Source organism: Neodiprion lecontei, chromosome 1 (assembly GCF_021901455.1).
Source record: "Neodiprion lecontei isolate iyNeoLeco1 chromosome 1, iyNeoLeco1.1, whole genome shotgun sequence".
In the NCBI taxonomy this organism is placed as follows: Eukaryota; Metazoa; Arthropoda; class Insecta; order Hymenoptera; family Diprionidae; genus Neodiprion; species Neodiprion lecontei.
The window spans coordinates 31,257,914-31,270,705 of record NC_060260.1 but is presented as its reverse complement, the minus strand read 5'-3'; the positions used below and the strand labels follow the sequence as shown (position 1 = coordinate 31,270,705).

Below are 12,792 nucleotides of genomic sequence, written 5' to 3'. Positions count from 1 at the left end.
ATTTATGAAAATGTCGTCCAGTTTCAAGAGCTTCCCATTCAAGCTGAAGTGGTCACCAAGTCCCTATTTTGCTAAATTTATACATCGCCACTTATGGGAGAAACTGAGGCAAAGTGAGGCAGGTCAAAGATGTAATGAACAAAAAAAAAAAAAAAAACTGTATTCATACTTATTTTAAGGCACGTACTCGGCTCGAAGAATTTTTTTATTTGTATTTTATTTTTTCTGAATGTAAAATTTTTCTTATTTACAGCTTTACAAGTAAAATACGTCCATCAATAAAAAGTAACAAAAGAATGTCATATGAATGAACAAACGTAATCATGTCGAGCTCCACGTACATAGGTATTGTTAGTCCGCCGGTGCAGCGTCTATAGTAAGAGATTTAAAAATAATTCATAGTTCAGACCTTACATACACATAATATATAACGTAATACACCCGGCGTGCATGTAAAACGTGAAAACGACGCTCCGATGAAACGGAGAATACACAGGTCAGAATGGCATAATATAATCACATTCGTACCTAGAGTACATAAAATATAACGTTATACGTGGATTGGCGAGATCTTAACCCCCCCCCGCCGCTCTATTTTGCGCGGCAAGAAGGCCCGAGCGACACGGACAGCGCAAAAGGCGCGCAACGCAAAGCGGATTCGGTCGAGAGAGTCAGCTGATGCCTCCCTCCCCCCTCCCGCCGCCAGGGCCCCGCGGCGAGCGAGGTGGGCGCAAGCATATTGACGATTTAACGGGTAGCGCGAACTCCGAACGGTGTTCAAACTCGCCTCGCGTTCAGACGAGACGCGCGTCATATCGCAGAAAAGCGAAAAGCGCGAACGACCGGCCGGCCGCTTCCTCGACCGGCATTACAGACAACGATTGACGGGTAATAATTCCCTGTGAATATTTAACTAGTCGGATTTCATCGCGGTTAGTTAGGTTAGAAGTTAGCTCTCGCATCTCGCAGCTGCGGGCAAGTCGAAGCGCGTCTCTCGCTGATCGACGGCGCATGTGTGCTTGCGCATCGGTGCATTGGTTTTATAAAATTGTGCGCTTCGCGTCTACCTATTTCCGTCAGGCGCAGCGTATGCGGCTAGCTTCATTGTCAGTGGCTGAGAGTTTGTTCAAACCTCCCGGGCTGACGCGGTGTTTCTGAATAACTTCATTATCAACATGAACGAAAAGGATCTCCATCTCGCCCAGGCGATGGTCGACATGGAAATAGACGGCAAGAGGCCCAAGAAAACCAACGTTTCACGAATGCAGGACAAACAACAAACGTTCAGGTATGTCTGACGAATCTGAAGGGAAGTGCTGAGTTTTGCTTTTGGCAATACTTGCGCGTTCCTTTTTTCTCTACACCCCTTTATCCTGCGAACTTAGATTTTTGATTTATTCACCTTCGTCGCAGCACCGTCGTTATATGCTTAATTTACCGATTAACATTATATGCACCGACGTTATCCGACACTGATGAACGATCAAGTCGGAACAACATAATTGGCTTCGTGCCACCGACTTCGTCGGACTTGTAAATGTTGCTGTTGTGTTATTATTACTGTCATTATTATTGTTATCATACCGCCGCTTCGAACGATCTTGGTTTTAATTTATCAAAACTACCTATTTGCTAACAGGATATGCCAGCAGATTGTAAGTACCGTGTGCAAACTAATTTGAAATTTTAATATTTATGATTCCACCGCCGTAGATTCTCAGTTCTTTGTTAGTTGATAGGAGTAACTACCAGCGTAAAATATACAAAAAGAAAAAAGAGAAAACACCATCTGGTTACGTTCTCGTGGAATTGGAAAATTCAAAGTCGAAGGTCACGCTGTTCGTTTAGTTAATTTTCAAAATCTATACATTACGTCCCGTATCCATCGTAACGTCCGGTATGGTCTAGTGGCTAGGATACCTGGCTCTCACCCAGGAGGCTCGGGTTCGATTCCCGGTACCGGAAATTTTTTTGATAATTTTTTGTCTTGTTTATGAAATACCACCCCCCCCCCCCCTCTCCCCAGTCTATGTCAAAATAAAAAAAAGTGGATACAGCCAAAAATGTTTAGACGCCATACAGTCCATATGATCATATTTTTGAAACTGTTCGCTCGCTACATGTTACTTGCATTCTTTGCACGGAGGAACGAATGCATGGTCTGCATTGGTACAGCAGAAAAATAATATAATGAAGTCCCTTTGAGCCCAAAAATAAACCGCACAAGCAATTTTACAACGTTGATACATTAATAATCGTTCGCTTCTCTACTGTTGCGATACCACGCTTATTCACCAATGATTATGTGCGATGGTGGTGTAATGGTCAGCATAGTTGCCTTCCAAGCAGTTGATCCGGGTTCGATTCCCGGCCATCGCACGTAAATTTTTTTTATTCTGTTTATTTCACGGCCATCATATGGTCTTTCAGGCTTTGACATTTCTTCACTTTTTTGAGTGAATATAGATTTTCCTATTAGAGCGAATAGCCGAGCACAAAATAAAACGAAGCAAATATTACAGTCCGTTTGAATACGGAAAGAAGAATAATGTAGATTTTACCTCTCCTGTGGTGAATACATGGCCAGCACTTTTTTAGAGTTAAATTGTGGCAAGATTTATAATTCTGATAGCAAGTGTTTGAAAACTATTACTAATAGTAAGAGTTACAATACGCTTAAGTAGATCTATCGCAATTGATGTAGATTTAACTCCAAAAAAGTGCCGTACCTACATATATTCACCACAGCAGATGTAAAATCTACATAACATTTTTTCCTTGAAGATTTACGAGGGGCGTGTTATCGTGATTGGCTCGCGAGAAATATACCCCGTGAGTCTGTCGATTCGTTCAATAAATTTCCAGCCGGGTCGATTCCAATTTTCGGAAAGGGGTCGCAGGGCATTCGCGTGATTCGCATGACCAGCAGAAATCGCTCACCTGCTGATGTTGGTAATAGCTCGAAAGTTCTGCACATTATAATTTTTGGGAATCTGTGTCAAGGATAAAATGGGCAGAATTTATTCAATCTAGGCGGTTCGACACTTCAGATTTGTGACTTCGGTCATGTCGTAGTTGTAATCTATTATGCTGCGGCCATGCGGTTGTCACTGCACGAGGCAGAACACTAACAATATAAAACTACATTCTCTACTTTGCCGAAAGACTTACAATTAGCCCCCGGCTATAACACAGACTTACACTCACCCGAAATCGTATTTTAACAACCGAGCGTAACGCGTTTATACTGCGGTCTAACTTACAATATTTTTCAACCAAAGACATTATGTGATACCGTTATGCTTCATGTTATAAAACTATCAATAAAATCGTAATTATGGAATATTTTTTTCCTGCAACGCCGCGATTTGCATCATTCCTGCGATAAAGTCTTTATATCCTGACGTGATCTGAAAATTTTAACGATAACTGCGCATAACAATGACCGGAACGCAGACTTGTGCAGATATAAAATGCAAAGCCTGCATCGCCGGAACGTGACATTAAGCCATTTTCTGTACTTATAAGTTGCGTTTTTAAAGACGAGTATGGACCGTGCACTGTTCGAATGGCAAAGTGTCCGACTGACTGGAAACTGTACATTATACATGTATACAAAGACGCGATTGTGTTTGGCGAGCTAGAAGCGCCGATATCGATCTAGTTTATGAACAATCGTCTTGCAGGAATATATATCTATTCCTAGATACGCGGACAGGTATGCTTACTTGCATCTCAGCTTCCCAAGAGCTTCGAAGAACTCGAATCGAAGTCAAGGTTCCGGTCTCAATTGACTTATCCCCTTCTATAGTTATCGTATCGTACCTGTCGCGGTTTAACGTTGCAATTTATCACTGCACCAAGGTACATGTCCGATTTGCGGTTTATCTTTTCGCTTGACATCTATAATAATTGTAGACGAGAAATAAGGAAGAAAAGAAATAATCTACTCAATTCATATTTATATGACACGTATGTCGCGTGTAACGTTCATTCGTAGCTTTTACAGTTTTCTGTTGTTTTTTTCGAAATATACCGAATACGGAATCCAAAATGCATTGACACGCATTCGTGAATAGCAATTTTTCAGCTTCGGATAACATTCATCCGAGTAACTCGACATTGTTTTAAACTTTGAACGCTTTGAAGACAACCGCGTTTTATGCTTCGTTATAACCGCAATTTAACTATCTCGGTTCAGTACAACGATATAAACGGAAATAAGTTTACCATCTCGTGCAACAAAATTACAAGTACCGAACGCTCAGTTACCTTGCTAATATTTTTTATACCTATTTGTTATGCGAAGTGAATGGAGCTCCAAAAGTCTGTTCGCGGTGTTTCTTTTTTGGCAATGTAGATTCTTGCTAGAGTCAAACGTTACTAGGTCAGTGTCCCCGACAAATATAGATAAATGTTACATTCGCTTATGGTACCAGTGTTTTATTCTCTCATTTTACAGCATTTATTAGAACTTACGATGCACGTTTCTTGTCTTTCGATACTCTCTTATCTTTTACGACATGAACATTTATTTCATAACGGAGAGTGAATCCGAGAGAATTTTTGCACGAAGATTGTTTAGGAATACCGAAATTTGGAAATTACATCGATTACTGCAGTAGCATAATTTCTCAGCCAACTTGCAACCTGTTTCTAATGATCTTTTTCGTTTTTCATGAAGCGAATCGCAGACTGCTTTATCGGTCGAGCTGCCGGAGCCACGAAGGTAAAAGAGTTTCTGACTGCACTTTGTAGCTGGCTCCATCTGCATGTTATTTTATCCCCAAGCAGTTTTTGATGTTATAGCTAGTTTTACTTCTCCCTTTTTTTTCTTCATTTATTGTTTTTATATAATCGATGGTCTCGATCTATTCATAATTTGTCTAAATCACTTATTAGCTGTAGAGCGAATGCCTAATCAACGCTGGTAATTAGTACGATTGACATTTTTTACGCCTCTTCAAATTGCACGTTACAATTCAACATATAGGTGTGTCAAATATTTATTCTCTAAATTGTTGATATTTTTTCGATCCCCGTTAATTCGCACGATTCCAGTACTTTAACTAGCTCCATTGTTACGTATTGCTTAATAATTTTTTATAACATATACAATAGTCGTTACGGTTTGTTCCGTGAACTTTTACTTTCAATCATTTGAACACTTAGAAGGTATGTTATCATATATTGGCACGGCGGAATTACCTTTGCACGAATAATTTGACAAAAATTTCTTCTTTCACGTGCAACTGGTATTCGAGTGTTTACCTGCGACTACTTTTTGCGCTGCATGCATACGCGTGGCCAACATCCGCCTTCGGAACAATCGAGCACACACTTGCGCCAATGGCAACGGCTGTATAATTGCTTGCTGGGTCAAGACAACGACAACCACCCAAGCTTCTACAGTTCCGGACAATTAATAATGTCCATAATGCGGTACCGTGAACGCCTGAGGAGACTCGGGGATCCGACCAGAGCGTGGGTTTACACCTGCAGCACCATTAAACTTCGTGCGCGGGTCAAAAACTAGAAAGTTGCATTTCGTCTATAAGACTGTCGGGATCGGGGCGATGAGGTAATTCTAGCACACGGCCTGATTTCCAACCACCTCGAGCTATCTTCGTGACAGACTACTCAAAATATTTCACTCCAAAGCTTGGTCTCGGCGACGCTCATCCGTCGAGACCGCGTCGCCTGGCGCATAAATATGAAGCACGTCTTTCACCGTCACCGACGATGTCGTGAATAATTTGCGTCAAAGGCGACACGATCGAACCGCAGAAGGGTGGCAGGTCAAATCAATTCCCCGAGTATCCGTCGACGGCTTTTATGCAGCGCGCGAGTCCGAGGAAATTCGCAGAGTGCATCGTCGCGAAGTGCAATCGGGACGAGCGACGCGGAGTCACGTGACGTAATAACACCCGGTTGTAATTGGCTCTCCTCTCCGCGATATATAACTGGACAGGCGAAATTCACTCCGAGAGCTAGGCGGAAGTGGCCGTCGGCGATCGGCCTCGAAGACTCGAGGAGAGGCGAGCAATACGGCAAGTGCTGGGTGGGACGATCGAATCGTCAACACACTTTCTCGGGGTTTATTACAGTTGCGTTCCGCGAGCTGGTTAACTTCGCCCAGTGAGTGACGTCGAGGTGACCGGACACTCCTCGTCGCTCATCCTCGTCTCCGCGGCGGTCGAGACCTTCGCACCTTCTCACCTTCGCACCTTCGGCATCGGGATGTCGCTCTCCCCGTCAAGCAGCAGTGGATTCCATTCGTTGGAGGACCTTTCCGTATGGTGAGCACGAAACCAGTTAAGACTCTCTTCCGACGAGGTTCTTTCGGACTCTGCGACATTCGGCAATCGGACGTCGATCGCAACATGCGTTTGGAATGCTGTTTTCGACGCAAGCCAGATGCAATGGCGTTTCGCCGCATGTATGAGCTTGTCGGAATTCAGCTTCCTTTCGTCATGTTTTCCCGTTACATTACGATACCCGCACCTTCAAAGTCTGATCGCCTGATTGACAAGCTTTTATTGTGTGTTCACAACGATGTATTCTGATGAATTATACACAGTTACAAGTTTCCTTCTACTTGTCGATGTACAGCTGACTGATTTTTTTTCCTCCGCAAAACACACCAATGAGCGTTACGCGTCTACGGTTATTGTTACTTCTGACAATCTTGTGTCGGTTTGACGAACCGCTTGAATCGAGGTGTACGTCAACTAATCTTGTGAAGGTGGAGAAAATGTAGCGAGGTGGACTGCACGGAGGCGTCGTGATCCAGAAACTTGAAATATCAGCAGCGAACGGTACGCAAAAAGGTTCAATTTCACGGGAAAAAATGTTGTAATCTATATTGTCACAAGTCTGATGTTTGAAAAGTCGGCATTTTGACTGTTCGGTATAATCGTAATTCAATATTTTTCCCTTCGTATTCTTGCCCATTCTCAAAAACAAAAAAATGTCGGTATCAATTTATTTATACATTGTTGCGGTTTCAATTTTCATTTTTCTAAAAGACAATTTTTGTATTTATCGTCGTTCTACATTATTAACTGTCCATAATTTGACTTTCGTCATTTCGTCCCGTCGGCTTTTTGATCTTTCGCATTTATGTACTCTATCCCTTCTTCATTTATCTCGTCTGATCAGCTTGGGCTTTTGAAAAACAATCAGCCCAATACAGTAGCAACTATTAATATCGCGCTAGCAGAATAAGCGGAGTTTTTTCACTGCCAGGTGTGAAGGTCAGTTTAAAAACACGAATTTCTTCGATATACTCTTGCAGAACCTACAAAAGTAGTTCCACCTCGATATGTTCAGCAAAACGGTGAAATCCATATCACGAATAAAGAGGAAGAACCGTCTGTCTTGAAGCAGTTCTAGAACTATTATTCAGGGCGCAATTCTGGTGAAGTTTTGGCCCCCTATATGAGTGACTCCCGTACATTCCTTTCCATTCGGAATACCGTCGGTAATTATTGGATTTTGACTACACGGCTTGCCGTCGAACAATTGGATTTGAAGACAAGTAATCAACCGAATCAAAGTCCATGAAAACGAACGAAAAATTCGAAAATTACATGTCCGCTCGGAGGGTACTTTTTTGCATAATGTGACAGTGATTTCCGTGGTCATTAGTTACTGAAACTTGATAAAATTGTCAATTGGGTCGATTCGATAAAAAAAGAGACAAGCAGGGACGGTAGCGAATCTGGAGCGAATAGGTAAAAATGTTGAATTATATAGTAGCTAAAGAAGGCTGTGGGTCAACAGAGTTCAATGTGCGGCTCGCCGTTGTATTTTTCAGGTCTACGTTTTATTGCTGACGACACGTAACTTCAGTTTAAAATCGTTCGCTCGAAACATTCCCATGGTACTCTGTGACGCTCTGTGACGTCACATTATAAGCATTATAAGCAAGTATGCATATTACAAACAATAGATGTATGTATCCGATCAACCACGATAAAGTCACATACGTCTAGAGTTGTTCACGGATTAGATCCACCAGTTTATTTCTTGGTACAGATTGCCGATGATACCTATATGGATATTACATGTATACGATTGCAGCGAAAGTATAATAACGGTTGTAGGGGTCGAAGTCTTGTTGTTGTCATCAAGGATACAGCATGGAAGAACGACTCAGGAGTTCAGTGGAAACTACTTACTCGTTAATAGAACTCTTGTCACTTGTGAATGTGTAATTTTGGACTTCGTGCTAATTACCAAGGGTGTGCCGTGCCGATTTTAATATAACTTGTGGTATAAACGTAACTGTGATTGATAAATGTTCAGCGTCTGTTTTCTGGTTATCTGTACAGAGTATAAGCCGCGCTCTCCTAGTTACTGATCAAAGTCTCTTTGCGGTGCTAGCAGGCATCGGGCTCGTTGTGGGCATGTCCATTTGAGATAGACCTATCGGAATCGCGCAGTTTCGTTCGATTAGCCGTACGGTACAAATATTGACGTACCTTCAACGAGTAGATGTGATAAGCAAGAAACACGCGCGTCGTTAGGCATATAATTGTGTTTGTCGCGTGAGTCAAGCGATTAAAAATGTAATCAGAGGCAAAGTCAAACTAAACTAAGTACATTGTCGCATCGTCGAAACTGTTAAGAGTAGATGAAGAAATTTAAAAAATTAGCCGAAAATTGAGAGTGTTCGCGAAAAATCGTTCGGGCATACATCGTGACTGGTCAATGACACACGCTTATGTGTGTAGCAATGCATTGTTCGTATAGGTGTGTCACGGCGGTCGATATTGTATGTATAAATCAAAGGGTTATCGAGAAGTTCGCGTTATCTATGAAATAATTTGCGCGCGATGGTGGACGCAGCTTTGTAAGAAGTAACTAACCAACGTATATAGAAATGAACGTTGCTTGTCATGAAGGGCACGAAGGGCATCTTGAAGGCAGTGCTTCGCACGCGAACCATCTTTATCAACAACGGAATCAGGTACAATAGCCGTTAAATTATTTCATCATGCACAAGTGCGTTACGTGTACGTTCTATCATAGACGTGTAACACTGGCATTATAATTGTTGTGTACAACGACCATTTTTCCCGGCGCCTTGAAATATGGCTGTGGATTTCTGTAGCGTACGTGTTGTAAGTTCACAGCTCGGTTTTTGAAAAAATTCTGTCAAATTTCACGCGGCTCGCGTGATTATCGATCGTTCGATAACTGTCACACCGACACATACGACATATCGTTTCATATTCGATTCTACGCTTTTTTTTGTCCCGGCGTCGTTGAATTATAAATCGATCCAATGTCACGCCGGGCGACTTACGTAGGCTCGGACAAAGGCTAGCCGTTAGCTTTTTGCCGTGAAGCAAAAACTAGCGTCGAATGCTTAAATATGTTTGCCTGAACGTCCCTAGATATTTTTCTTTTTATATATCTGCTTACTTTTTTTTCCCTCAGTGTCTAATAATAAGTGGACGTGGTGAGTGAAACTGACACACAATTCGAAGATCACATCTGATCGTTTTATTTTATACAAAACATAAAATTGCATTGAATCTGACATTGAGTAAGAAAAATTATGGAGAGGAGAAAAAAAAAATTGCACTGCCCGGGAATCGAACCCGGGTCGCAAGAATGGGAATCTTGCATGATACCACTACACCAGCAGTGCTCTTGGTACGTTGACTGTACTGAGGCTTCATATCTGCTTAAAGCTATAAGATTGAAATTTACTGTTCAATTTATTTCCTCATGAATACATTGAAAATTTTATTCCACCGTATAAATTTGGCACCGTATATTTCACTTGGTTCAAATATTCTGTTCATTATAAACTATCTGAGGTATTTGCGTATAAAGTATAAATATACGAATCAAACAATTATATTTCACTTTGAAATAAAATTTCTATCTAATGCTTATAATCTATTTCATTTCGAATGAAAAGAATATTTTCTTTCAAGTTTGCACGTATCCAGAGTTAGGTCGAAGATGTAAAAAATTTAAGTGCGATGGCCGGGAATCGAACCCGGATCAACTGCTTGGAAGGCAACTATGCTGACCATTACACCACCATCGCACATGTCTGACTGGTGAAAGTACGTTTTATTATTCAAATAAACATGAAAAAACGTAAAAACGTTACGATGATTGATATATTCAGCAGACCCGTCGTCCAGTCCTCAGCCTATCTACATGACATTGCAGAGTTTCGTATAAGTAACCAGCGACCAAGTCGTCATTACGTAAAGTTTGCCCTCCTCACTTCAGATCTATGTATAGGAGAAAAAGGAGAGAATCAGTAGAAGAGTAAAATAAAACAATGATCAAGCACTGCAACACCTCCGGAGAATGAACTACCTCATTCTCTCATAGACGAATATAGATGAGGTTGAGAGTCCATCTCGGTTCACGGCTGCAGCGAATCACCGTCTATATTCTCAACTTTATATCCAGTTTTACCTGGCTCAAATCACTTTTCGGTAAATCCTGCTAAAAAGGTTCAGGACTTGGAATTTTTCGGGAGTGACAATCGTTCCCGAGTTTTCTAAGGATTGCAGAGGGAAAAAACGGGAGTTGGATGTTAAATTGAACAACGAATATCTGTCGAAGTCGTATGCTTAGAATCCTTCGTGAAATAAAGATTTCGAGAAAATTACGTGACTAAATCTAACTTATCTCTAATCCAGTGAACGTATTGCAGTTTGAGTTAATTGAAAGTGTTCAAACTACGAATATCCCCTGAATCGGCACAGGAATATTTCACTTATGAAAACTACTAATTAAAACTCTATAATTCTTCCGATTGTATAATCAAAAAATCGGTTTCTTTCACTCTAGAAATCATCCGAACAGCTTCGTTGTGGCAATTAAAGTTCGTGGTGAGAATTGTAGTTTATTCTTTTGGTGCCTTCATGTAAAGTAGGTAGGAGTTGTTTGAAGGTAGGTAGCTTCCGGTAATAAAGATAGGTATATAATAACGAGTCATCAACGTTCACGGTCTTTTGTCTTCCCTGATGTGAGTGGCGTTAATAATTTATTTGAATTTTAAGGGTATTCAAGTTTCTATTATGTGGCAGAACTGTAGTAATATACCGCATTCAACGCATAATATATGCAATTTGAAAATACCGGAAATTTCTCTCGTGAGATGTATTACATATTATATACATATTAAATATTATATTAAAATCACGAGCACGAGTAAACGTGCCTGAGAATGACAAGTTTTGGAAAATAGGAATTCGGCAGAAGCTAGAGAAGTACGTAGAACCGGGTCACGAATTAAAATTAGATTACCGAATGGAACCACGTGATTGTGACTTGCGATGTTCCACGACTTTTTGTGTCATTAAAATGCAATTAGTACGCAATTCTCCCAGCTTTTAGGTATATTGCGATATAAAAGTAGTCCAGATGTGTCGACCCGATCGTGGAAAATTGTTACTCGATGCAGATGTTATTAAGTTCACCTGTTATTTTCAAGCTGATTTCAGCCGCAAAACTTTTGTCCAAGAAAGTCGTGTATTGATCATCGAGGAATCGGAGAAATTACATGTTTCTCTCGTGCGTCTATTACACGTACGTTTTTAAATTTATCGGAACAAACAACGAAACTAATTTATATCTATTTTCTTCCCTAAAACTTCGAAATAACTTCTACACAGAAGAAGTTAATGAGTTTTTCGTTAACAACCTTGTCCGCAGGCTTAAAAATACCATTCAGACTAATTTCCGTTATTCTATTACACTGTAAGTCTAAAAAAAGGTGTTCACGCAATTTGGAGAAGAATGACAAATATTGATCGGTATTGAAGAAGTATCATCACAACTGGGCTATGAAAAATCGAAGCAATTGTTGATGCGGACAATGAATTATTGCATCTGTGGTTTCCCCCGAACCGACCGGAAACCCTTTCTTCCGAGTCCCTAGAATGCGCAAACACGATTTTGCGACGGTATGCATATACGTTGCACTCCGTACTTCTTTTCATCGTCAGTATGCGTGCATGACGTGTACATATAGGTTATTCACGATCTAAGGCATTGCGTAAGCCTGCATGCTGCAGGCGCCGAGGGCTTACACTTATTGTTAGCAATAGTCTACGCTTATCGTTAGCTAGTTCGTTAGTAACATAGTGTTGAGTGTAACTTTTCAAGTTCCAGATAACGTAACAGCGGTGCTCAATTCCGTGCATGTCGGGGCTCGACACAGTCGAGGCATCCGGCCCGAAGCGCGTCGACATTCAAATCCGACCTAAATTTCACAGGTGTAACAAAATATATTACGCATGATTACATTCCTAATGTTTTCGCCAATATTTCAATCGCAGCTTGTGACGCGAGGGAAGGTTTTTACGCCAGCTAATCTAGCGCCACGTAGTTTTTATAGTTATATTAATTATATTAATTAGCATTATCGCGCGTGGATTTCGAGCGGAAATTGACCCGAAGAACCGGAGCATCGATTTTCACAGTCGGCGGACTAATTTTTAGAAGCGTCACGCCGCCGTGGCCTTTGGATGTTATTCCCGCTATTACGGCCAATGTGTGTGCGACCTGGTGGCCGGCCTCGCATAGCCTGCAGTGTATTATGGAATTGAGAAAGTCTATCGCACGGTGTCCTTCGTTTATCATAGAGAACCTTACGTGGCACATTTGTAAATACACGCTGCTAACACGCACGTGTAAACACAATCCCGAAACGCACACACAGGCTTGTTTGTACACGTTTCTTCTTTACAGATATCATGCAATAATTCATTCGGCGAAAGTTCGAGCTCCGTTTCCGTCGCGTATAAA

At 41.2% G+C, this 12,792-nt stretch overlaps 1 protein-coding gene and 4 non-coding genes across 10 annotated transcripts in view; 3 read left to right on the top strand and 2 right to left on the bottom strand.

Moving 5' to 3' along the window:
- The first annotated feature begins 783 nt into the window (after window positions 1–783).
- Window positions 784–12,792, top strand: part of LOC107217172 (NAD kinase) — a 37,847-nt gene continuing 25,838 nt past the window's right edge. Inside the window, exon 1 of one of the 6 annotated variants that reach the window (XM_015654564.2) lies at window positions 784–1,288. In XM_015654564.2, the coding sequence (XP_015510050.1) occupies window positions 1,176–1,288 (113 nt within the window). In that variant the 5' untranslated portion in view covers window positions 784–1,175. Of the gene's footprint in view, window positions 1,289–4,707; window positions 4,730–6,118; window positions 6,300–8,179; window positions 8,975–12,792 lie in introns of those variants that run through there. The other 5 variants (XM_046731117.1, XM_046731110.1, XM_046731106.1 and 2 more) reach the window with 5 other exon arrangements.
- On the top strand, window positions 1,894–1,965 carry Trnae-cuc. The gene has a single exon. It is a non-coding gene; the product is annotated as a tRNA-Glu (tRNA).
- Trnag-ucc lies at window positions 2,308–2,379 on the top strand. Its single transcript has one exon. It is a non-coding gene; the product is annotated as a tRNA-Gly (tRNA).
- Window positions 9,591–9,661, bottom strand: Trnag-ccc. Its single transcript has one exon. It is a non-coding gene; the product is annotated as a tRNA-Gly (tRNA).
- Window positions 9,998–10,069, bottom strand: Trnag-ucc. Its single transcript has one exon. It is a non-coding gene; the product is annotated as a tRNA-Gly (tRNA).